This window comes from Mytilus trossulus, chromosome 6, assembly GCF_036588685.1.
Source record: "Mytilus trossulus isolate FHL-02 chromosome 6, PNRI_Mtr1.1.1.hap1, whole genome shotgun sequence".
In the NCBI taxonomy this organism is placed as follows: domain Eukaryota; kingdom Metazoa; phylum Mollusca; class Bivalvia; order Mytilida; family Mytilidae; genus Mytilus; species Mytilus trossulus.
In genome coordinates this window covers 73,762,182-73,789,103 of record NC_086378.1, presented here as the reverse complement: position 1 = coordinate 73,789,103, position 26,922 = coordinate 73,762,182, and the positions used below count along the sequence as shown (strand labels likewise).

The 26,922-nt window shown below is 32.2% G+C and overlaps 2 protein-coding genes across 4 annotated transcripts; one reads left to right on the top strand and one right to left on the bottom strand.

Moving 5' to 3' along the window:
• Window positions 1-3,398: 3,398 nt before the first annotated feature.
• Window positions 3,399-10,268, bottom strand: LOC134721827 (neutral phospholipase A2 3-like). Of its 3 annotated transcripts, none has more exons than XM_063585068.1 (5): window positions 10,158-10,268; window positions 6,720-6,776; window positions 5,350-5,500; window positions 4,834-4,940; window positions 3,399-3,773 (listed from the first exon to the last, which is right to left on the bottom strand). In XM_063585068.1, exons 2-5 carry the CDS (start codon window positions 6,772-6,774, stop codon window positions 3,604-3,606), a joined length of 483 nt encoding a protein of 160 aa, XP_063441138.1. In that variant the 5' UTR covers window positions 6,775-6,776; window positions 10,158-10,268; the 3' UTR covers window positions 3,399-3,603. The 3 variants fall into 3 exon arrangements, with proteins under 3 accessions (XP_063441138.1, XP_063441137.1, XP_063441139.1); XM_063585067.1 differs by having other exon boundaries at window positions 10,146-10,170; XM_063585069.1 differs by lacking the exon at window positions 10,158-10,268 and adding an exon at window positions 10,035-10,056.
• Window positions 10,269-13,289: 3,021 nt separating this feature from the next.
• On the top strand, window positions 13,290-24,670 carry LOC134721825 (polyadenylate-binding protein 2-B-like). Its single transcript, XM_063585066.1, has 8 exons — window positions 13,290-13,437; window positions 15,198-15,353; window positions 16,000-16,120; window positions 16,835-16,896; window positions 18,008-18,114; window positions 20,092-20,179; window positions 20,484-20,611; window positions 22,265-24,670. Exons 2-8 carry the CDS (start codon window positions 15,198-15,200, stop codon window positions 22,299-22,301), a joined length of 699 nt encoding a protein of 232 aa, XP_063441136.1. The 5' UTR covers window positions 13,290-13,437; the 3' UTR covers window positions 22,302-24,670.
• Window positions 24,671-26,922: the final 2,252 nt, after the last annotated feature.

Genomic DNA, 26,922 nt, shown 5'->3' with positions numbered 1-26,922 from the left:
TAGATACATCAAAAACAAACAATAGGGTATCCTATAGAACGTTCTATAGTTTATATATAATGTTCAAACAAAATGGAATCCTATTGAACGCCCTTTAGAATATACATGATAAAAAAACTACATGGGATCCTATATAACGTCTTATAGTAGATAAATAATGATGAGAAAACAGGTGATTCTTTAGAAAGCCCTATTGTATAAACATGAAAAACAATCTTATTAACGTCCTATAGTAGATATATAATGTAAAGATAACAGGGTATCCTGTAGACCGCCCAAGGGATCCTGCAGATCGCCCTTTAGTATACATGATTAACAAACAATAGGGGATTCTATAGAACGTCTTATAGTAGATATATCATGTTGAGCAAACAGGGGATCCTGTAGACCGTCCAGGGGATCATTTAGAACGCCCTTTAGTATATAAATGAAAACAAACAACAGGGGATACTTAAGAACGCCTTATAGTAGATATATATTTTTAAATAAACGGGGATCCTATAGACCGCTCAGGGGATCCTGTAGAACGCCCTATACTATAAACATAAAAAACAATCAACAGGGCATCCTGTAGACCGCCCAGGGGATCCGATAGAACGCCCTTTTGTATATAAATAATATACAAACAATATATGGGATCCTTTAGAACGTCCTATAGTAGATATATAAAGTAAAGACAACAGGGGATCCTGTAGACCGCCCAGGGGATCCTGTAGAACGACCTATAGTATAAACATGAAAAACGGTCAATAGGGGGTCTTATAGAAAGTCCTTTAGTAGATATATAATGTTCAGACAACAAGGGATCACAAAGACCGCCCATGGGATCCTGTAGAACGTCCTTTAGTATACACTTGATTAACAAAAAATAGGGTATCCTATAGAACGTCTTATAGTAGATATATTATGTTCGGACAACAGGGGAATCTGTAGACCGCCCAGGGGATCCTGTAAAACGCCCTATAGTATATACTTGAAAAACAAACAACAGGGGCCCTATAGAACGTCTTATAGTAAATATATTATGTTGAGAAAACAGGGGATCATGTAGACCTCCAAGGGGGTCCTGTAGAACGCCTTCCAGTACATACTTGAAAAACGAACAACAAGGGGTCCTATAGAACGTCTTATAGTAGATATATTATGTTGAGAAAACAGGGGATCCCGTAGACCGACCAGGGGATCCTGTAGAACGCCCTATAGTATATACCTGAAAAACAAACAACAGGGGGGGGGGGCCTTTGAACGTCTGATAATAGATATATTATGTTTAGAAAACAGGGGATCACATAGAGCGACCAGGGGATCCTGTAGAACGCCCTGTAGTATATACTTGAAAAACATACAAAAGGGGATCCTGTAGAACGTCTTGTAGTAGATACATAATGTTGGAAAAGCAGAGGATCACACAGACTGACCAAGGGATCCCTTAGAAAGTCGTCAGTAGATACATCAAAAACAAACAATAGGGTATCCTAAAGAACGTTCTATAGTTTTTATATAATGTTCAGACAACAGGGGATCCTGTAGAACGTCCTTTAGTATATACATGATAAACAAACAATATAGGAGATCCTATAGAACTTTCTATAGTATAAATATAAGGTTCAGACAACAGGGGATCATGTAGAACGCCCTAATAGAACATGTAGCTTCATTATAAACAATTAACAGGGGAAACAAAGACCAGCACTCCCAACCCCACCACTACCACCACCCCCTCACACCTCGTAAAAGAAATGTCTAAGAACGTGTAAGCTACATGTTTTTTTTCTTCAATTTGCCTACATCAAAGTACTCTGTTAAGCGGATAATAACAATATTATTAACTCCAATTATATTCAAAGCCATGGGATCACGTGCATGGGACATTTGCAAGTCTTTACAACATAATTAAGGCACCACTACTGTGTGTCATATATATGTGAAATATCATATATATCTTAAAAAGGAATATGTATTTGCTTAATGAGGGCACAATGATATATGCTACTGTAATGCGGAACATTTTCCTATTTAAGACACCATTTCACGTTGAACGTGAAATAGTTTCTGACATGAACGTTGCACGAAAAATAAAGATTTTTTGCATGGTGAACCTTTTGTGATTGAGTCACTGTCCTCGTGTATATATGAACTTTTTATTTTACTTAATATTCCCTATTTAGTGTGTACACATTTATGATACAAATAATTTACAGCTTTTAAAAAAGTATATAAAGATATTCTGAATTTTTAAAATGCAAATAAAGGAACAACATCATTGGCCTTACCGCCTTATCATTTCTTATCACGGAAACAAAATTAAATCAATTTCGTTCTTGACCATGTTGACGATCCCTGTCTAGTGTTTGATTAAATTTTTTTAAATACTGAGCACGCAAATAAGCATTTGAATCACGAAGCACGTATAAAAATTACATAAGCAGAACATGTTGAACACCTATAGCTGTTTTGCACGACTGAACGTGAAATAAAAAGGTAAAAACACGTTGAACGTGAAATAAAAAAAAACGCGATAACGTTCCACGAAAATAACCCTCTACCACTCTCCATGAAAGTTAATGATTTTGCATCGTCTTTTTTAAGATAGTTTTATATGTTAAGAAAATTCTATTTTTAGCATTAGTATTTTCCGAATCATTTAAAAATAGCCTATAAATAGAATATGCATAATTTATGAATCGTGACGTAGGGCGGTCTACGGGATCCCTTCTTCCGCTTACCTATAGATTTATAGTGTTCCAACCACTCGCTCAACATTGGAACAGAAGTGACGACGCACCTAAACGCACGAATGATGTTCACTAAAATCGGAGTTTTTGACGGAAATGTATCAAGCTCTAAAGTTGTCTATTGTACCACTTCTTATTTCATAGAATTATAATTAGTCTTAAATTCTGATCCCAATTTGATAAAGAAAAACATATTGTGCTCAAGCAAATGACAAAAAAATAATTCTGAATACAAATCCTCCTTTGACCTTATAGTGTTAAATTTTGAAAAAAATATCTGATTGATCGCGTCGAAAAACTAAATAATTTGTTCTGAAAAAGTAAAAAAAGAAACCATAACTTGAAGGAAAATTATTGCTCCCTAATAAATGTTATAAACGTTAACATCTACATATAGATTCTACCACTGCATCGAGTGTAATACGATATTTATCCACTCGAGACAGTTAAATTTGTACACGAGATTTGGTGGTGAAATCTGTTTCTCTAATGATTTTCTAACATTATGCAGGCAAACTAATTCCTTCTTTTCGAAGATTTGTTCTTTCTATGTGACGTCATCAGACATGGTCGGACTTTTTTCGTGCCGTCACAATAGTAAATCCATAGGAAAACAAGAAAATTCAACGTCATAATCGGATTTTAACCAATGAAGTATTGAGATCAAACGAACCACACGTTGTTTAAAATTTTTTTAAACAATAGGTGCAGAAAGGGATAAATTGACGAAGAATTAGAGAAATATTTTTACAAATACGTAGTTCTTACCAAGAAAGCAAATTCAGTGCTTACATATGCAATTAATTTGAAATTGTAAAATGATTAATGATATGTGTATAGTGGTGTATCCTTATTAAGTCACTTCTTCTTAAAAAAAATGAAAAACCGGATCAAGAAAATGGTAGAGACGGCTGGCAAAACTATGGACTTTCCTGACTAATGTTGGTTGGTAAAACTCCTGGTTTTCTGCAAAGCATTCAGAACATTTCTTATCGCATTCACAAAGATGGCGGTTGCAAAAGTCGTCTGGTGCGTCACCTGCAAATTAATCAGATGGAATACATAAGTTTTATAGACACTTTCATCGTAACTTGGGAGTAATTCCGAGGAGAAATTTTTTTTTATTATTATTTTCAGACAGACAATAACGGCATGTAAATCCTACAACATATATAGTTCTTTACTATCGAAATTCCTTTCTTTGTATGCCCGCAAGCTTAATGATGATTGTGTTTTACAATCTTCACAAGTTGATTGGGCCAATGGTTATAAAGCCCTCTTATGGTCGGGATTTGGTATACTTGAAATGTTAAACACGAAGGTATTTTGACATTTTGTTTGTACAACAGATGAGGAGCACACACAGATGATGACACTGTTGGTCATATATATATATATATATCTCGACATCATTTATATATAAGTTTTTCTAATACATAATAAAACCTAACATGTCGTAGAGCATTACTACTGAACAATGTCACAATGGCACTGCATGTAGATACTTTGTCACTGTATATATGTCAACAAAAATGTCGTATAATCAACTACACAGATCAACACATGTAGGAAAACGTAATAAAATATCTTAAAATCCGTTTTTATCCACTCCAGATATAACCATGTTTCTATCTAGTTAAATTTACTCCCAATGATTTTTTTTATAAACTGTAATCAAATGTAAAATATTTCATGCATTTTTATGACGACACGATTTTGAACAATATTATTTTGAATGTAGTGTCCGATCGTGCTGCCATCAAACCATTCAATGTATCCACTACGGTTATGGGTTTTGTATAGCCTGCGTCTTCTGTCGCAACTATGTTCGACATAGGGATATCGATCCGACGGCTGCGGCGTTAAGTAATTTACTTTATATTTTTAAAGTTGGAACACCTGTATGCTTCATACTTCGTGTTTAGATGTATTATGATATTACCTTAACTTCTTTTTCATAAAAACATGGGCCTACATTAATCAAACTACATATTCAGGGCTGAGGCCCACGCGACCATGAGAAATAAAACAGTCATTGTACGAAATTACCCTGATTTGTCCTCAGAAAACGATGAGAAATGATTATGGATCTACTTACTACACGTTATTCCTATTTCGCTGACAAACCAGGAATATTTCGGAGAAAACATTCTACAGTGTGCCATTTTCTGGTCTTCGTAACAGTCGTCATGCTGTGCGCAACATCTGAAAAAAAATTACAAAATGATAAAAATGACAAAGCCTGACATATTGCCTGGTGTATAACTAAATTTAAAGTTCCTGCAAGTCAGATTGGAAATATAATGTTCAACTTTAAAAATTGTCCTCTTTTTGCAACATTTCATCTTGAATTCCATCTTCGCTTATTGTACGTTTTGTCCAATCCAAACTTGTGTGGCCTACTGTTGAGTTCAAGTGGTACAAAAAGTACAAATTGATCTGATAACTCATTACACAAAAAAGAGAAACTCTATATGCGATGAAAAAATATAACAGGACAGGCACGAACCTTGTCATTGCATTTAGAAAAGGAAAAGTTAGGTAGCAAAGTCATTTGAATAAAAGTTATTTGTCCTGTAATATTTTGAAGATTAAAATCTAAGAAAAAACTTACGCGTCGATAGGGTCTAAAACTACGCCACTGCCACCTATGCCACAGTAATTTCCATATCCATAAAAGTCGGACGGGTCTCTGCCAGTCGCTGCACCTACCATATCACCAAATTCGACAACATTTCGCTTTACTCTGCCACCATAAATGCCACCTAAAAATATATTTTTTATAATGACAAAATTAAACTGTATCATATGTTTGTTAATGCTCTCATTGTCAATCATTTCATTCAGATGGCAAATTTCGTTCAAACTCATAAAATTATTTACAACTATATCTTTCTTAATTATAATATCATATTCAATCAATATATATATATATCCCTCAATTGTGAATTCTTATTTTTTTTTAAAGCCACTACTTTCTAAAGTAATATCTTCACCATCAACGTATACAAAACATAAAGAATAGTTCACTACGTGGATTGTATATAGGTTTGGCAGATATCAGAAAGTATACGTGGATTGTGATTATGTGTGTCAGATATCAGAAAGTATATGTGGATTGTAGATATGTGGTGCAGATATCAGCAAGTATACGTGGATTTTGGATAGGTGTGGCAGATATCAGCAAGAATACGTGGATTGTGGTTAGGTTTGGCAGATATCAGCAAGTAAACGTGGATTGGTGATATGTGTGGCAGATATCAGAAAGTATACGTGGATTGATGATAGGTGTGGCAGATATCAGAAGGCATAGAGAAAGACTGCTAATTAACAAAATTGTTTAAAACTGAAGAACAATCTATTATCATTGATTTGATTTTAAAAAACATAGAAACCTGGATCCGAGTTACTTGACTGATTGAAAAAAATGACAGACAAGAAACAACGATAACCACTAGACATGAGACTAGACAACATGCTACTGGTTGGTGACAGGCACATACATCAAGTCAACGTGTCTATTGGCGGGGTTAAACGTTTCCCCAACCTATGGTCACCAGTGTATGTTGTAATAGTGAGACTTGAGAACCAACTGAAAATTTAGATGGATAGAACATAGGAAGATGTATTAATGTTAGTTCATTCGATTCATATCCAGCACAAAAGTAAATAATAAAATTGCTAAAGACACATATAATCCATTTTGAAATATATTCTATAAAAATAGGTAATTTAATTTCAAATATTTACGTTTAAGGTCAGCTGTTAAAATAAAGGGGTCCATATTAAGTATTTGACCTCGGCTGGTTAGGTATTTCTATATCTATAATACATTCATGTATGCTTGAATTGGTTTCAATAATTTTGATAATATTAAAATTTCAAGAATCGTGTTTAATATGACTGAAAAAACAAAACCTCAATAACCGGCTGCTAACTTCACATAATATAAAAATAGATAATTTAATACATATGTATACTTACTAATCAAACAAACAGCGGCAATAACCAGATGGATTTTCAGAGCACTGCAGCCCATTCCTAAAATAAATTCAAATTCGACTAAGTTATCTTATTTCTCATATTTCAATGTTTTATGATGACAAGCTAACAAACAATTTTTTGCTTATATCTATATGTTTGTCTACTTTACTTTTTGGTTTGCAGTTAAATGATTTAAGACGTTCTTCTGTCGCTGACTATCAAATTGTTTAGTGTAAAATGTATTTTTTATTGCTTTGAACCTTTAAAGACGTGTCTTGTGGTGAAGGTAACCTGAATCACTCTATCCATTTGATAAACAAAATGCGCAATGCTCACTATAAACGTGGGTGGTAAAGTTATTTTCGTGCAACATGATCGCCGTTTTTTATTTCACGTTCAACGTGTTTTTATCTTTTTATTTGACGTTCAGTCGTGCAAGACGGTTGCCTCGTTCAACGCGTTCTGCTTATTTAATTTTACGTGCATCGTGATTTTCAAAGTCTTATTTTGCGTGCTCGGTATTTTTCAAATAAATTCAAACACTTGGCAGGGATCGTCAAGAAATACTTCTTTAAAAGCCGAAAACCAATTATATCATAAATGTTTATACTTAATCGTGAATATCAAATAAAACAAATATTTAATATATACAAGAATACAGTGACTCAGTCACAAAAGGTTCACATAAAAGAATATATTTTTCGTGCAACGTTCATTACAGAAATTATTTCAAGTTCAACGTGAAATTATGTCTTATTTCACGTTTTTTTTCTTTCGGACAAGCACCCCCTCTTTATCACCCTCATAAACATTAAAGTGCACTATGTATACACTGTGCATGAAATGAATATAACAGTAAAGGGTAAATTTCATTAAATTTCAACTTTGTTTTCGGCGCACATAATGCAAACTCATGATAAGCTTCCATTGTTTCCAAATTTTGGTAGAGTTTTATTTCATGCAATATCGACATTTAAAGTATAACTTTCTTATTATAAACCAAAACACAGTATTAAACTTCACATTCATTAATTTGATATATGCGTTCTTTGCGAGAATGACGTGTATAAGCTTTTTCAATATTTTGGTCTGGAAAATGAAATCAAGGCAGCCATTTATCGAGTCTGTTTAACCTGACCAATAGCTAAATATAAGGAAATGTTACCTATATAAAGTGCGTTAAATTCTAGCTATAAACCCATTTTTAATTCACAATTTTCTACATAAGAAAAATAGCTGAACCAATTCAAAAGTATGAAAGTTGTTATCTCTTCGTTTGATGTATATAAGCTTTTGTTTGTTTGCCAGCGGTCTTTTTGTTTAGCCGAAATTTCCTCGGAGCTCAATTTGTCAAAGTTTGTTATTCTACTTTTTTTCAGAACAAAAACTTGCTGGAAAATTGCATGGTTTAAAAAACAATTTAAGTTCAGTGAAAAAGTTTGTCTCTTTACTAATGTTCAATGTAGGCTGTCTATATAATTGATATGGCGTATATAATTATATGCAAGGCCGGTGTTATATAGCCATTCTTCCCCCATGCCAGTTTTTCCCCCGGGGGAAAGACTGGCATGAGCCAATGTTTCCCCCGGGGAAATTTTGGATCATTGTCATTCTTCCCCTGCGGAAAGTTGACAATCCGTATACATATAGTAACTTTTCCCCCATGCTAATCTTTCCCCCCATGATATAGATTACACTATATTTATATGCAAGTCTTGAAATCAAACCGAACAGTGTAAGAATTACATTTATTTACATTTACACAAGTCTATGTACAGGTTTCTCAGTCTGTCTATCTGTCAACTAGTCTGTCCTTCTGTTCATCAGGTTTTGTATGTGTCGCATTGCATTTTTAACTGTCTGTCTATTTGTCCAGAAGTCTGTCTACATGTAACATATACAACATGTTTACCATTCTGTCTATGTCCACTAGTTAGACTAGACTACATTTTAACTAGCTTTTAAATACCTTTCAGTATAAACAACGAATACTTTTTACTTTTGTTTCAGTACTTTGTGTTTATTGTTTTTATGTAAGTGATTATTGTGCACATTACCTACATAGTAATCAACTGCAACTGATATTTTACAGTTTATTTCTTGTGACTTTGCTGTCCGGGGTTAATTTTAAGGCCGCCACGTGCACATTCTGTAAGTGCCATTCTAAAGCCAGACATATGTAGTATAGTCGTCGTTGTTGTTTCATGTTGGTCATTGTTTTTTTTTCCGTATTTTTTTTGGTTATAAATAAGTCCTTGAGTTTTGTTTGATTTATATCACACTTTCATGGTCGGAGCATTTTATAACCGACTATATGAGGGTTTAGCGTAGTTAATGCCTTACGGCCCCAGTGGCCTTACTACCAGGTCGAGTTTGTATCATTAGTGATGGATGGTGTTCGACCCTATGCACCTGTAGGGCAAATGGGATTTTTTGTAGATCTTGTACAGCACAAATTATGATATGGGTAGTTCCTGTACTTCCACGTCGCCTGTGCTAGTTAAAGCAGGTGTACATCCCCTAGGTTTGATGAAGTTTCATCCGTATCGGACTTCTTTTCCTGAATGTAAGCTTTAAGTTTACTGACGAGTATTCTTCTCTATCCGTGTCTTTAGAGAGTTCTTTTACTTAGTAATACTTTTCATGATTTATCATGTGAAGTCATTTTACCATACATGTATTACTTTGGAGATATCATGGACGTCTGTCCAAGGAAAATCTATCAATTGACCAGAAGTGGTTAAAGTTATCGTATTCATTAAGTCAATGATACCAAGGGTTTACGAAAGAGAATGGATGTGATCATCACATCAGAATGTGCTTCGTGTGTATAAATATAAAATCCAAATCAAATGTATATTCATACGACGAAGCTTTGTTAACTATCAACTGATAAAAGAAAAGTTACTATTCTTTTTTTTTTTGTAAAAAAATCTTACCGTGACGTTGCCGACGTTACATTAAAAGGCGGAAAATTTAGCTTCTTACGATACTACGGGGGAAAAATTGGCCTGATCCTGTTTTTCCCCCCATAACGTTGAGAGGGAAAAGTGGGATCATGCTAATTTTTCCGGGGGGAAATATTGGATCGATCCAGTCTTTCCCCCCGGAAAATTTGGCATGGGGGAAGAATGGCTATAGGACACCGGAATAACTTCCGTAGAATTACATTGATTTAACTAAAGTTTTGGTATTCATTTGCATAAACGCTGTTTCTCTAGCTATATACTTTATCGGACCACAAAGGGAAAACACAACTAATACAAAAGGATTGCAAACAAATAGCATATAGCCCCGTGCACGATTTCCAATAACCTCGTCCACACTTTCAAATTCTAGTAACCTCGTCCACCGCCTTTCCAGACTCACACTATCCACCAAAATTAAAAAAGACCCCTCATAATCCGTATTATTAATTAAAACAACCTGAGTACATACCTTCGTTGGTGTTTCATTAAATCGTGGTTTTTGTTATGCCATCACTATATGAAGTAAGCAGATAATATCATGTAATTGGCTTTGGGGTATGTATCGTTATTACTATTACATTGATAGAAATCCGGAAGATATTTATAGGGCAAAAATACTGAGCATCAAAATCCACGCATGTACAAGTGTGAATTGGCTAGCCAGGGGATGTATAACTCCTTTGTTTTTTTCTTTACAATTTACAAATACTAATGAATCAAAAGCATTTCGAAAAAAAAAAAATTCTATTTATTTATTTTTTAATATGAGGTATAGCTGTTACACCTGTGAAAGCATCTGCCAAGTACATTGCAGGTTTGAATTTACAATCTCAATGTTTTACAGGCCAGTGATAAGGTTAATAAACAAGTTTGACAACCCGGTCACCGAGTCCCTCATTTCCTAGGGATGAATTGGTTAATAATTAGACTTCTGGGTTAAGTTTTAAAAATTTCAACTAAAAAAAGGTCATAATCATGACTTAAACTAAAAGTTAAACACTTCGCGTTCTATATGTTACAAATTTATATAAAAATAATATTCTAAGTAGCTAACTTATCAATGAAAGAATAAATCTGATTGCCCCTTTTGTCACGAAAATGTTAAAAAATTATGAGTTTGAACAGCTATTTGCCTCCAAAAATGTAATTATATTAGAAAAACTATGTAAATTTATTAAGAACGTCCATGAGAAGGTCATTCCTCCGGGTTAGAACTTTTAAGTTTTACTTTATACAGAGACATATATGTCTCTGCTTTATACATGCATATATAAATATGTAATTCACACATGCTACATGCAGAGACATATATACACATATAGGTCTCTGCATAGCCATTGTTGCTTTACCAGCTTGTGCCTTTTTGCATTTGTAAAACTTCCTGTTCTACAAAATAATCATACACCAAGATATGTAAATTCTTCAACCATATCTAACACAATATGATCAGCATATTTAAAACTAACATTTTGTAGTGTACCTTTGGTCACCTTTAGAAAAAAATACTGCTTTTAGGGACATTGACTTTAGTTTAACTTCAAAGCATCACAATATTCCACGAGGAAGAACATAAACCATTACAACAGACTATTTGATTTGTTTACATTTCAGCTTTTTAATTTGCTATTATCTGGTGTGCTTTGTATTCTAACTTGTGCTATGTTTTAAGATAAAAATTATTTTGCATTCTATGCTTTTAAGGAGGCTCGCGGGTATAATATTTTCAGAAAAAAACTTAAACTTTTCATTTTCATTTTCAAATTTTATTAATTACATTTAGTAGCATATTAATCTATTGCAATAAAAATTCATAATTTCAAATAAAGTTTGTAGATTTAGCTTACTAAGTCCTTATATTTGTATAAATTAACATTCGTTTATAGTGGAACATTGTTTTAACAATGAATTAGCTACAATTAAAATTTGCTAGCTAGTCCCTCTCTGTGATCCAAAAAATATAACTCTGGCTCATTTCCCAATCAATTTTTTTTTTATCTTTATTCCCAATCAATCTATCATGAAGGGAAGTAAAATTCTATTACTGCAACTTTTATTCATAGTCTATTTGAAAAATGATAAAAAGTTCTTTATATTGGTATGTAAAAATTTTAAACGTTTCAAATTTATGAAATTATATTCGTACATCAATTGTTTTGATACATCAATAACAAAAACTGAAATATATTGCATTGATTCATTTTGTAATAATTCAAAATTATATCAGAAACCTAAACATAATTATAAAAAAAATGAACCTGTTAAGGGGAGACAATTCTCGTATAACTTTTTCGAATTGGCACATAATACCACGGAATGTCACTCATCATACAAATGCCACATCCATATAATTAATTAACTGCGCAATCGTGCTCCACCTTCAATGATGATTCTGAATTATAAATATAACCAAAAGTTGTTAATCTATGGATAGTGAAGACTAATGAAAGCTAACCCACTGTAAAAATATTTGTTTGCACTTTTTTAAAACTTCCTCAGAAAAATTCTCGAGCCACTTGACTTTCATAGCTCAAATAAACGTTTTTACAGAATATTTGAATAAAGTAGTTACAGATTATTCGCTTCTCAAAGTGTAAGACGCAATAAAAATCGTATGCTTGCACAATCTTACCGAAATACGGATTTAATTAAATCCTAAACATTTTGACATTTCTTCGTATATTTTTATCGAAAACCGGTTTAAACAAATCACAAGTATGTGTTAAGATCCGACTAAATACCTATTTCCCGATATGGTCAGATAAAATTGCTGCATTTAGTAGTTGTTACTTTATCCATGGAAGTATTATATTGACAATATAATACTTCCATGCTTTATCTTAGGGTACAAAAATCATTCAAAAATATCTTTTCGGGTTGGCCACAGGTGACTTTTAAAATGTATATATCATTTGAAAAGCTCCAAATTATTTCCCTTTGATGCAAAAATGCCACTTTTTGGCATTAAAATTGAAACATCTTTTTTAACTCATCGGTGACCTACATTTTTTAGGGTTGTTTTCGAATAAGCTGTATACATAAACTAAATAATTGTAAAATTTCAGCGATTTCTGTAAAAAAAAAAAAAAAAATTATTTCGATATTACCGATTTTTCTCATATTAATTCAACAGAAAAAAATTAACATTAACAAAAATGTATGTTTCTTTCGAAGGGAGATTGTGAGCGTAAATGAACGGTGACCTCATTTTTTTATTTCATTTTTCTATTTAAGTATAAGATAAAGTTCTTATATACAAAAATAAGGCGAAATCCTATATCAAATAAAAAAAATGATTTAGACCCGCGAGCCCCCTTAGCATTAATATGGCATCTAAAGTATTTTACAGTGCACTGATGCACAGTAGGCCTACGTTTAGAATTGTCACAAGATGTAAAAACTTTTCATATCTTTTGTGTGTAACCTATATGTTGTGTTATTCAATCAATTTGAAAAGCTCCCTAACGCTCATATTTTTGTAGTTTCTAGAATATCGATTTAGAATAAAAATTGTAATTGAATTAAATGTGAAAGATAGGTGAAGTTTTCAATTTCCCTATTTGTATGGTACGTTTTTGTTCATACTATATTTTAATGTCGCAATTGGTATTGACTGATACCAAATCTCTTTTGTTGAAGATACGATTAGTCCATCTGCAAAAATCATCAAAGAGCCAAAAAAGTATCTACACTCAAATAATCCAGTACCATCTGGGATTAAAAAGATACTTTTAAGAAAATACAATACTAAGGTGAAAAAGATTGATAGTTTATCTGATGAATTTTTAATTATAAATGCATTTTATATGTTTGGTTTATTGAGTGAATGATAATTCCGGTGGAGCTTTTTCACTGAATGCTTGTCTGTTGTCGCTTCCCTATAACGTTTTAAAATGTCCAAAACAGTTTAAGTACAAGAGATTGAGGTTTTTACGTCAGTGTTTAAAGTGAGAGAAGCTCTACTGTGATAGTCGAGTTGACATATTTATAGACCCTCATTGATAGGATTTCAACCTCCTGTGGCCACATTTCCAAAATTAATTGCATTTCTGTTCCAATTTTGCCAAACTGTGTTGTACCCAATTTCCACTCATAATTTCGTCAAATGCTTTTACCTAGAAAATTGATTCCAGAAAGTATATCTTTCATATATGATAATATGTCCAACAATATACCACACCTCACACACACATAACGACACAAATGCAACCTGACAGCTCCATCCACAGGCACTTCTGGGCGAAGTAACTGCATGTCAAAAGACAGTTGAGGGATTCACAGCTGCCCTCCAATGGTTGGACTAACCAACCTGCTCTCCTTCCAGTGCACATATATCCGTGATCAGATCATGCACTGTGTAACATACAGATACAGATACACTTAATGTTTCTATCAATGGGAAGGTTGACTAGTAAACTCATGGATAATTGACCCTCCCGTCACAGACACAGGGGCTTGTTTAGTGCATGTGGGTCACACAAAACGAGTGCCTGCAGTTTCATACAATAGGAACATAGTACATTAAATTTGTGCATGTGACATGTACATGTTCTATTGACTATTGTTCATATGTTATTGATAAATGATTCAAACTGGAACTTGTTAATTAATAGTTGATAAACAAATTAATTCTGAAAGAAATCATATAGAATTTGAAATTTTGAAACTTCATTGTACATTTTGTTTTTAACCTTGATACAACATTTACAATCACTTCTCCTAAGTGGTGTCAGACATTTTTTTCTGTCTCCAAATTGGATACTGTTTAAGGGGGACAGGGGAGGCAGTGGTAAAAATGTATGAGTTGACAGTGGACAATAGAATAGTTAATCATTTATATTATCTTCATTAAAAAATGATGTTTTTAAGGGTCCAAGATACCCCCAAGGAATTCAGAATTTTGCACCATTTTTTTTAGGGGAGATTAGTATTGTACTAACCTATTTTATCTTCTTTTAATAAAGTCTTCATTATTATTATATATATTATATTAATAGCAGGCTTCGTTCCTTGTTACAGAACCTTGGAACTTTTTTTTTTACAAAAGAGCAAGCAAAGAAAACAATATTTTGAAGGTTTTTCAGGTTCTTGGTACAATGTATATGTACATGTGTACAGTACAAACGTATATATTTATAAATGTAAATGCAGACCTTCATTGTATATACCCCGGTAAGCAACTTTACCATTTATACTTCATTGGGCACACAAACTGTTATATTTAGATATAATGAGAAATCTAAATTAATGGCTGCTTTAAATTTGCTTTTCTGTTATGTCTTCTTTTTTTTTTTTTTTTTTAAATTGTATTAGATTGCATATTAGTACATGTATACACAAGAGAACATAGAAGATGTTTTGTCCTCTGGAGGTGTCAATAAAATGGCAAACTGTTAGTTGTTAGCAGAAAATTTGTAAAGATGTTAATATTTTTAAAAAGTTGAATTTGAATGATCATGTACATACATGTACAAATGTAGCAAGCCTTTAAACATATTCTCCTTTGTTTCAGATGGCTGATACACCAGAGAATGGAGAAGATGCTTTGTTAAACTTGCAAGGAGACCAGGAAGAAGTAGGTCTGACAGATTTAGATGGTGAGAACCAGTTTGAAGGAGGGGATGGAGATGCTACAACAACACAGGAAGAAAGTGCAGTGGAGGATCCAGTAAGTGTCTACAGTACTAACTGTGACATTATCTTATTATTGTTGGCCATAAAAACTTATGTTCACCATGATAGCCCTTATGTCAATCATTATTCAGTTGATTAGTTAATACACAAAACTAGTCGAGGATCAAGGGAAATCCCAGGTTTTATGACCCCAAATAAATGGCCGCTATTGGATGTTGATCATTATTAAGAGTAAGTCACAGGTTGTACTGTACATGGAAAATTCTTCTCTCTAACAAAATCGCAGTTTAGTTAAAAATATATCAAAGGTTCCATTTTCACTAAACCTTTGACTTCATGGATAAAATATTATATGGATTTGTCAAGTGTCTAGTAAGCAGGTCATATGTCATGTATATGCACATGTTAATGTACACAATCATACATAAACATTTACCCTTTTCAAAAGTAAGATGTTTCACAAATAATATGTGACTACAAAGCGAAATCAACACTGCAAAAAAATTTGTTTTGATTGGTAAAGTGGTATTGTCATAAAAAGCTTGAAACATGTGAAGTATACAGTGGTACATGTATAACAAACATTTGGAATTCCCTCACAAATGTTATCACACTAGTACTCTATAATGTAATTATAAATTATGTATTCGTCATCAACATGTGAAATTGTTTCTTTTTAGGAATTAGAAGCCATTAAAGCTAGAGTTAAAGAAATGGAAGAGGAAGCAGAAAAGTTGAAACAAATGCAAAAGTCTGTAGATGAAGAAATGCAGATGACCTCACCTACGTTAGCACAGCCAGGTAGAGTTAAAATATAGTCACTACTATATATGTATTATTATGATTTATACTATCATTATGGTCAAGTAATTATTAGTCAGTTGAAAATTTTGAATTCAGTTTAGATGTCCGGATACTTGTTTATATACATTGTAGGTCAATAACATTGAAAAGTGATAAGTCCTAGTTTTCACACAGGCAAATAAAAAAAATGAAAATATGTCATTAGATTTTAACGTCATATATTCAACAACAAAATACTATCCCTGGTTCTTCTGAAAATCTTTGGTAAGGTGCACCTGACATTAATCATGTTAATAGTAAGATGCTTTTTCATGCATTTTAACACTGCATACATGTATTTCTGACATCAACATTGATAAGTGTGTTTAATGAATGAACACTGAGGCAATCCAGGAAAAACATCTTTGAACTAAAATTTTACAGTTTTGTTTCTTTGCTCAACTAAATATTCAGTAAATACATTCATTTGTTCATATCATTGTAATTTCACAACCTGAATCTTGACCTGAAGAAATTTACATCCACAATAATTGTGTAATCTTTCCAACACAGTCACAGCGATAATAATCCTTTAAGCTTGCTAAGACATATATATTTTACCATCAGATACAACATGTACAACAGGTTTTATATTAGTATTTATTTCAAATTTAACAACAGTTCTTATGTTAACTTTGCATATATAAATCACAATTATTTACTATTTTTTAGCTGGTTTCCCAACAGTAGAAGAAAAATTAGATGCAGATGCAAGATCAATATATGTTGGCAATGTAAGTTGTTTAGAAAGTAGCTAAGGAATATACATACAATGTATAGTTCATGTAGTCTCTATCTGGACTACAATTGATTTGAATTACAGTAAAAAGTTTGAGTGTTGACTTTTCTTGACGTTTTTATATTAATCAAGAACACAACATGTAAGTTTTGAAAAACAATATAATGATAAGAAACAATATTATGAAAAAGGGTATTAAAATATGAAGTAAGTGATCGATGAGGCCACAATTAAAAATATTTTGGTTTGCCCAAACCCTACCCAAAGGTTGAGACAGTGGGTAGGTAGGTAGGCATTTTCCTTTTTTTTTTTCAAAAAGAGAAATTGAAGTATCGGGTGTTAATAAGTCTGTCATGCCTATCTGATTAAAAAAAAACTTCTTCAAATCAGGACGATAGAAGAATTTGAGTAGGCAAACCTATTTGTTTTTATAGCCCGAACACCTTTAATTTATGGCCTATAAGATTTAAAAGTCAAATGTATTTATCATTCCCTAAAATTTATTTTTTTTACATGTATTGAAAGTATTAAAAAGATAAAATAAAATAAAATACTGTTTTTACATAAAACTTGCCAAATAAAATACTGTTTTTACATAAAACTTGCCAAATAAAATACTGGTTTTACATAAAACTTGCCAAATAAAACACTGAATATCACGAGAAGTAAATCATCTGGGTATTATATATATATTTTCTTTTCAAACTTTCAATACATAACTGATTAACCATATATGCATATGTCACTTTTTAAGTTGAGGTGAGATTTTTTCAACTAATATTTTATAAATTTACATGAACAGCAAAGCTGATTACAAAGTCATTTGTTTATGTTGTAATACCAAAATCTTAATTAAAGATGAATGGTTGACAGCAATCATGTTAGTAAGAAAAAAATGTGTACTCAATCTTTTTTTGGTAGATACAATAAGCTTAGCACAGTTTCTGTAATTATGTCACTTTTTATGTGTAGATATGAATAGAAATTAAATTTGAAAGATGTGTGTTCAGATATCGATACAACTTAAAAGTTTTAGATGTTTGAAATTTGACTATATAGTTGTGTTCAAACACTTTATATAAAGTTTTTCAACTCTTTTTTTACAGGTAGATTATGGTGCCACTGCAGAAGAAATGGAACAACATTTCCATGGATGTGGTTCAGTAAACAGAGTGACTATTTTATGTGATAAATTCACAGGACATCCTAAAGGGTAAATATTGTCTATGTATTCAGTATACTAATTCAAATATGCTATGAAACATGTTTCTGTAAAAATTGACAGTTGAGATATTTGGTATGTTAAGTCATACCAATACACAGTCCAAACAGGAAAGTTGAAATATTTTGTATATATTAAGTCATACCATGGAAGTAATATTTAGAAGGAATAACAACGACTAATTAGCATGTATTTATAGCATGCTGGGCTCTGTACTAAAGTCATACAATTTTATCCAATTATAGTCTCAGCGGTAAGACCCCTTTGGTTACTATCTGCGTTACCGCGGTTGTAAACTAGCATCTTGAATTTCTTATCAGTCACGTGGTTTTATCGAGTCCGTTAATTATAAAGTACCTGTGTGACATCCGCGGTTAATTAATAAGAAGGTGGCGCTGTATCATATAAAACATCTACCTTCCAAAAGAAGTCGTATGACGTAAAAAACTTGAAAAACGGATGAAAATTGTTCAAACTACAGCAGTTTAACATGGAAAATTGTATTTGATTTAGCTTATTTTTGCTTTTTACCGTTTGTTTTAAACTGTTCTAAAAGTATTTTCCGGTTAAAAGCGGATCCCGAGTTAAACAGGTAAATACCGATGAATCGATCAGGTTTCACATGATGTTTAACAAAATAATGTAGGCAAATGTAGGCATATATTTTTTTACTGTTGAAATGTGCAAAGTTTATCGAGATTGAATAAAATAATATTTACTTTCAAGTATTCTAAATTTATGTATATGTCATAAATGTCATTGATTGCATTATTGAAACTGGACAACTAAAACGGGGATAATATTTTCGTAAATATATATTTAAAAAGTGTTTATTGTGGAATGCTTGTATTAATATAATAAGCTATACAGCAAAACATATAACAAGCCGACGAAATGGGCTTGAATCTATCTGTCTTACGGTAAATTCATTTTTACACAAATTAGTTTATGTATCAAGAACTTAAATTGAAGGATAGAACCGTTAAGAATTGTGAATATTTTAATTGATAATAAAGGGGGTCCAAACGTATTTTTGTACAATCATCTTCTTAACTTTATACGGAAATGGTTTTTTAATTGTCTGTTAATATTAAAATTGAAATGACACAACTTTGTTCTCCAATTTCGTATGTGAAAGCTGTCGGTTTTAACTATAAGAATCAAACTAACAAAAAATATGGAAAAATTGGACTAAAATAAAAATTGAACGAATGACTTTTTCGGCAGCGTACATCAACGGAATGTAACGATTGACTATTCGGGTTACTTCGCAAGTATATTCGACAAAAACTTGTCTGTTCGTAGTTCTCCGTGAACACGAAAATGACCGATAAGTGTCAGTGATTTGATCGATCACATGCGGAGACTAAACTTCCATGCTAGATATTGAACCAATTAACAAGTTATTGAAAGATGGGCGGTAACGCAGATGAAACCTTTGAAGTGAAGTCGTTGTTATTCCTTCTAAATATTACTTCCATGGTCATACCAATACACAGTCCGAACAGGAAAGTTGAAATATTTTGTAAAATTGTTTTTTGCATGTTAAGTTGGTTTAGTCAACAATTGAAAATAACTTGTTACTGCTTTAAAATGATCTGTCTTAGGGACTAAATAAAAAAATCAATGAAGGATAAAAAACTTAATTTAAATAGCTTGGGGGTGGAGTGGGCGGGGTCAAAATTGCTGCAAGTTTTGTTTGATCGACATTGATTTTATATTTATATCCTTATTGGTCAATCTATTTTTTCCAAATTAAGTTAAAGGGGGAAGGGGGGGGGGGGGTGGTAAAGTTAAATCTTCATGATCATAACAAGTCGGGGAAGAATTATGAACTTAGATGATTTTATGACTTGGTTAGCTATGATGATTTGATGACTCTGTTTTCTAAGTTCATGTTTATTGAATACTAACATGTACAGATTTTGCTAGGTATTCATTCAAACTATTTATTATTGCATTTTGAAGGTTTGCCTATGTAGAATTTGCTGACAAGGATTCAGTAACAACAGCTCAAGCATTAGATGATTCTTTATTTAGAGGAAGACAAATAAAAGTAAGTAAATGTGCAATGTACAATTATTTATAATTTTATAGAGCAAATTGTGGATAAAACATACCCTGTACTTCAAGTAGCCATTATCAGTCTGGTTATAGTCACACCTTTATGAAGAATAACCAAATCATTGTCTCTGGACAAAATTAATAATTTTTATGAACCTTTGAAATTTATATTGCTATCAAGCAAGCTAACCAAAGATATTACCTTTACCTATACCTACACACTCAATGCAATCCTCTGTAACCTGAATTTACCTATGTATATTGTACAAGTTTATAATGTGGTTTATTTGCTATAGGTAACAGCTAAAAGAACCAACAGACCAGGTATCAGTTCAACCAACAGACGACCACGAGGTGGTAGAGGAGGGGGTTATAGAGGTTCACCAGGGGGATATTATCAACCAAGACCAAGAGGCAGATTCAGGTATGACAATTGAAAACAAATACAGCTATACAGATGCCCCTCCAAACAACATCAGACATTCTTGTACAAGTATTTTTTTTTTTAAGAATTATTTTTAAGTATGTTCTGCAAAACCCACTTAATTTCACAGCTAATTATTTTCATAAATTACACAATTTTCCAGCCAATATTAAGGTATCTTATTTTCTCTTTCATCATTTCTTATCTCTACTGCACAAGCAAAGTTATTATTATGGAAGTAATTTGCAGCATTTTATTTTTCCAATTTCATTTAGATTTTTGAAATCAGCTACAATCAAAGAATTAAATTAACAGGAGTTATCTCTCTTTGTCTATAAATGTAAGAAACCTGTAGACTTCTTTTGATGAGTGTAATCTCCTGTAGTCCTGCCTATGTTAGAATTTGTAAGATCCAGGATTTCCAGAAAAAAGGGGGAGCCTAGATAGCCAAGGTTTGGACTGAAGCTTTTTATATTCCTTTATCATATAAATGGGAAGCCTCCCCTCAAATTCTGCCTCTGAATTTTGATTTTTTTTTTAATACTGTACCTTCTCATATTTTCTGTTGTTTTACTGAATGGCAGGCTCTTCTGTTGTTATCCTATTATACATTTGTGGGAAGCCCCTTCAAGTTTATAAGCAATAGAGAAAAATTATATGTGTATGTATATTTAAGTCTAACTTGTTAAGAATTTGAAACTTTTAATATTGACTCTGATTTGCAGGAGCTGATCTCCTTTACAGGTAAAGTCGAAAGAAAATTTGAAAAAATGAAAACCAAAGTTTTAAATGCAGAAAAAAAATCCAGATTTGATTATTATTTCATTACTTCTTACTGATACAGATCTTTTCCACATATTGTATTCATCTTGTCTGTTTGTTCTGACAAATATTTCTGTCTCAAGTTGAAATGTGTGAACTCTATTTCTAGTTTGTCAGGCAACTGCTTCAAATTTGCACATACTTTATTTTTCCGTAGGTTGAAAGAAATTAAAAATTTTGTCCGCATTTTCTCAAATACTACTTGACAGAATTACTTCATATTGTATATAGTCGGCCACTTGAAAATTGTGATTTGTTACATGTGTGTGCATTCCTGTTCTGAGAGATACTTTATCTCTAGTATCTGATAGTTTTAGAATGGATGTATGTGAAGCAGGACATCACATGTAATTGTATAGGAATGAGTGATGTGTTAACACTAAAAGATGTAATGGCATACCTGCCTTCAACTTGAATCAAACAGAGATTATGTATGTGGTTCTTAAAAGGGTATAAATGTGTGAGAGAAACTATGTTGACAGTTTTCTTGAAATCTTGTTGTTTTAAGGATAATTGAAGTAGACAGGGGAATACAAAAAATAGACTTGGAACAGATCTTGGTTTACAATCTTATCTTAGTATTGAACATATGAAGATTTCACTGTGTGTTCAAAAATTGAAAAGGAATCTATGTTATAAAAAATACACAAACTTAGATTGGAAAAGTATACAGCATTGACTTTTTGGTTTGTAAACTCGATGAATATTTGAAATTTGTTAAATTAATTTAACTTGAGTAGTTTAGAATTTCTGAAATGATTTTAATTTGATTCATATAGGATTTTGAGCTTGTGTTATGTGTATTAATCTTTTATGTTTTTATCTTTTCAGTCGCTTCAGAAGGGCAACATACTACTCCCCATATTGAAGAACCATATTTTACGGCAACCAAAAAATTGTGGTCATTTTACCAGTCCAGAAGATGCCAAATTTATTTATCATTTTTCGTATAAATATCATTTTATAATATTAAAAACTGTTGTACAGCTCTTTAACATTAGAAAAAGGCTAACTGTTTTAAAAAGAAAAGCAAAGTTTTACTCTTTTAAAATTTTAAAATTAAACAGATTTATAAATCCCTGTCAAAGAAAAAAAAAAGAAAATAGGTTAAAAATTAGAAATATTTTAAAATTTTATAAAAAGATTCCATACTAGTTTCAAAATATGAACAACAACAACAAAAAAAAAACCTTTAAAAAACCTTTTCCTTGGTCTATAAAAAACATAAAATATAAAAGACAATTGTACCAAATTAATATGTTTTAAGTAATTTTGATTAATAATTGTAGTTGGGTTAGTCCATGATACTTAGGACAATGTAGGAACCAATTTAATATGGGAACTTAATTTAGAAACTTGTAGCCAAGGAACTGACATTCTTCAATTGATTGACATATCATGCTTTAATTTGATTGGTCAAATATTAAGGTGTAACTTGTCTTGATTCATTGATTGACAGGTTCTTTTTTCAGGTTTGCTGCCATCAAAGCTGACCAGCAATGCAAACATCTGTTGTTTTGGTGCTTTCCAACAGCAAGGCATCCACTTTGTAATTGTTTTTAATGTGCAATAATTTCCAATTTTAGAAATGTTATGCCTTGCTTTTGGAAAGGATTTAGACTAGGAGAAAACCAGGAGGGAGGGTTAAAAAAAGTAAAAGAGAAAAATAGAAAAGAATAAAAAAAAAGTTAAAAAAAGAATCAAAATAGAATGAGATATAAATGAAAAGCAGAGAAAAAGTATCTGAATGGTGAAAGAAAAAGGGAGAAAAAATTAGGGTGGGACAAATTAAAAAAAAAGAAAAGAAAAGATTGGTGATTTTAATTTAAAAAAAGTAGGAATAAAAGAAATTGATTTTAAAAAAGGGAGAAAAAAAGAAAGAAAGAAAAAAATGTAAAAGAAGTATTTGAAATAAAGATATAAAAGTGAAATTTCTTTTTGTCTTACTTGATAGTTGCCATATCCATTACTTTTAGTTTTCTTTTGTGTAAAACCCACTTCAGTACAACTTGTTGGAAGCTAGCTGGTCTTATTTATATTCTTTACAAATTATAAACTCTATGGTTTGTGTTTGTAAATCTGTGAAATTTCTCAATTATTTAGTCATGTTGGTATGATCGAAGAGACTGGACATGATCATTTATAAACTTTTTTAAGGTTTGAATCAGGTCCAAAATTACATCATTCATTCCTGTTTGAAATTTATCCCTTGTTTTGCTAGTCTGGTATATAAAAAAATAAGATTTATGATTGACAATGAGACCACTTCCCCATAAGAGAACAACCAACTTAAAAGTTGACAACTACATGTATTGTTCAATTTTTATTTGCATGGACAATGTTTATGACATTTTTATTAAAAGATAAAATGACATTTGATGAACATTTTTGAAGGATAAGTCAGTATAAATACACAGAAGGACATGTTGGACAAAACATGCCTCTGGTAGTTGATTTGATTCAACTTCTTCATTAGCAGCTACATTGAGATTTCAGGCTTTGTTTATATTTTACCCTCTTTTCATCAATTCATGATTTATCTTCATTTGCTATTGTTTTAAATTATTCTATAGTTGTTACAAGTTAAATGATGAATTGTCAAAGTTGCTAGTTAAACACAGTACAAAAAAATGATTCTTGCTGCTGTACAATCAAGTTACGAAGCACACAAACACCCCCATTCCCCTATCCACCTGAATTTTGTTCATCATCTTCAATGTTGTACTTTATTTGGCCTTTTAAACTTTTTTTGGTTTCAAGCGTCACTGATGAGTCTTTTGTAGACGAAATGTGCATCTGGCATTAATACAAAATTTAATCCTGGTATCTATGATGAGTATTTATCATGCTTTATAATATTCATTTTTCTTGGATTGTACTTTAGTTACTTGACTTTTCTTAACAAGATTGATCCTTCTGGAGTTTACATGTTTGACCCTTCTTGAGATTAACTTGGCTATCAAATTATCTTGTATCAACAATAAAGTTTGACTGTTATGTCATATTAACGGTAGCTAGGTTTAAGAAATTGAAGTTTTTAGTTTTTCTGATTGTTGAATAGAACCATGATTCAAAAGTATGTGGTAGTTTTGTCGAGAGTAAAAAACAGATGTGTAGAAATTTTGTTATATATGGTATGCGATTGTATTAACTTCAGCACATCTCATGTGGAGATTATTTTGCCATGACCCTTAGTCGTGGTCTATCGACTAAAAAATAAAGAATGAAAATACCCAACTTCAAGGCAAATTCAAAAAAGGAAAGTACTTATACCAATGGAAAATTCAAAAGCTCAATTACAGCATATAAACTCTTCAAAGATACGAACAAGTGTTTTTTTCCTAAGATGGTACAGGCATTTCCCTTTGTAGAAAATGGTTGATAATCCTGATTTTATACCCCTATAACACTTCCGTAGTTGACATGTAAATTTATTGCAAGGTAAGTTTATGGAAAATTTCTAAGTCAATGCTGTTTGGTATCCAGTTGGATAAACTTTGATATTCCTTCATTCCCAAGGAATTTATTTTGACCTTCACCTTAAGCCATGGTCCATTGAATGAATTATTAGACGAGTGAGACATCTGTGTCTGCATTTAACCAAGCGAGCTGGTATGAATGAACTTTAGTTTAATACCATTATGTATGATAAAAGAAAAGATTTTTCAATTCCTATTGTTAATTTTCCATTTTTTTAGGGTGACATGTCCCTGTCACCACCGTATTGTGTTTATATTTCTAATTTGTTCGATTTGCTCGTAAATGTAACAACAAAATTGATTTTAAAACCAACGAAATCTCTGCTTATACTGAAAATCATCACACCAGGGGTTTAGATATCACATACTAGTCTAAATGTGCACTCAATTTTATCATCAGACGACATCATCCAAAAATGTAAACCATCATGCAGACATCTTATACGTTCATGTATTTCACATCATTTCACATTCTTTACAAATCACAAAAAAAGTTGGAATCCGCATCAAACGCTAACAAAACCTTTTAATGAACTTTTCCAGAAGGAATATAGTTAAGATACTGTTGTCAGGTCATTAAAGATGGCATAATCTTGTATCAATATTGATTCACTCCGGGTGTAATCATCGGAAATAAACTCGTTTCTTTCTAAAACCAGTTGCTGGGTTATGTTTTCATATATTTTTTTTTATGATGGAATGATACTCCTAACGGGAGTGATTGTCCTTTATTTTTGATGAAGACGAACTTGCAACCAGTTAAATTGGAGCTGGCATGTCAGTAACTGCTAGTTGTCCTAGGAATCTGTCAATTTACTGATCTTTGTTATTTTGCTAAGTTTCTTTATTTTACCTATTCTGACATCGGACAAGGAACTTGAACTGAGTTTTGGTGTGTTTTTGTTTGATTCTACTTTGGCCAGAGGTATATGGCAATGGTGACATGTTAAACCGGCCGTCTTTTTTGCGAATGTCCCAAATCTGGTGATTATGGCCCTATAGTGATTTTTAATTTTAGTTTATATGTTTTGGAGTTTAGCATGACGTCCATTTTCACTGATCAGTGCACATTTTTATTAGGGGCAAACTCCAGCCCACCTTTCAGTGCGGCCGGGATTTTCTCGCTGTGTTGAAGACCCATTGGTGACCTTCGGCAGATTTTGCTCTTTTGTCGGGTTGTTGTCTCTTTGACACATCCATCTTTTCTTTTCTTTTTACCCATTTCGTTTTTTAGTTTTATTGTTTACGTATGAGACATGCTTTTTTCAGATTTGCAAATTGAAAAGTTTATACTGGAAAGTGTAAAAAAAGGCGAGTTTCAAAAGAATAAATGATCCTAGAATATTGGACAGTGTCCTTTCATCTTCATTAGTACTCGTTACGAATCATCTACTCTACAAGATGTTCCTGTTATTTATAAAGAAGCCGTTGGACGTTCATGACATCCGCAACAAGCTCTATCAACTGCCAATTTGGAAACATTCCCTTGACAACATCCGTAAATTTCTGATGCAAGTCCCCTTCAAACCAGTTCAAACTTGCATCCATCATCTCGGATATTTAACACCGGTTTGCATTGGCAATGATGTTATGTAGAATTTTGTTTAAAAACATTTAATATTTGCCAACAAAAGTCTAAAATGTTGAATTTATAAACCCGTGCATCTCAGTGGCTAAAATTACTTGTGCTAGTTCCTTATTCAAATATAAGCTGGCTGCACACCTTATTTCTAGTGATCTGTATATTTTTAACAATACCTACCGAAGGACGGAAATATGATTACCCTAAATCTATAAATTGGAGAGAATAATAAAGACAATGAGCTATAAATAAAGGCAACAGTAGTTTACCGCTGTTCAAAACTCATAAATCCATGGACAAAAAACAAAAAAATCGGAGTAACAAACTAAAACTGAGGGAAACGCATTAAATATAAGACAACGACACAACATTAAAATGTAACACACACAGAAAAGGACTAAGCATTAGACAAAATCCTATGAGAATAA

Coding starts and splice junctions, on each gene's coding strand:
- LOC134721827 (XM_063585067.1), bottom strand. Junction 4,941..5,349: donor GTTTTAGACCCTATCGACGC/GTAAGTTTTTTC, acceptor ATTTTTTTTCAG/ATGTTGCGCACAGCATGACG. Junction 3,774..4,833: donor CGAAATAGGAATAACGTGTA/GTAAGTAGATCC, acceptor ATTAATTTGCAG/GTGACGCACCAGACGACTTT.
- LOC134721825 (XM_063585066.1), top strand. CDS start 15,198: ATGGCTGATACACCAGAGAATGGAGAAGATGCTTTGTTAAACTTGCAA. Junction 18,115..20,091: donor TTCACAGGACATCCTAAAGG/GTAAATATTGTC, acceptor TGCATTTTGAAG/GTTTGCCTATGTAGAATTTG. Junction 20,180..20,483: donor TTAGAGGAAGACAAATAAAA/GTAAGTAAATGT, acceptor TATTTGCTATAG/GTAACAGCTAAAAGAACCAA.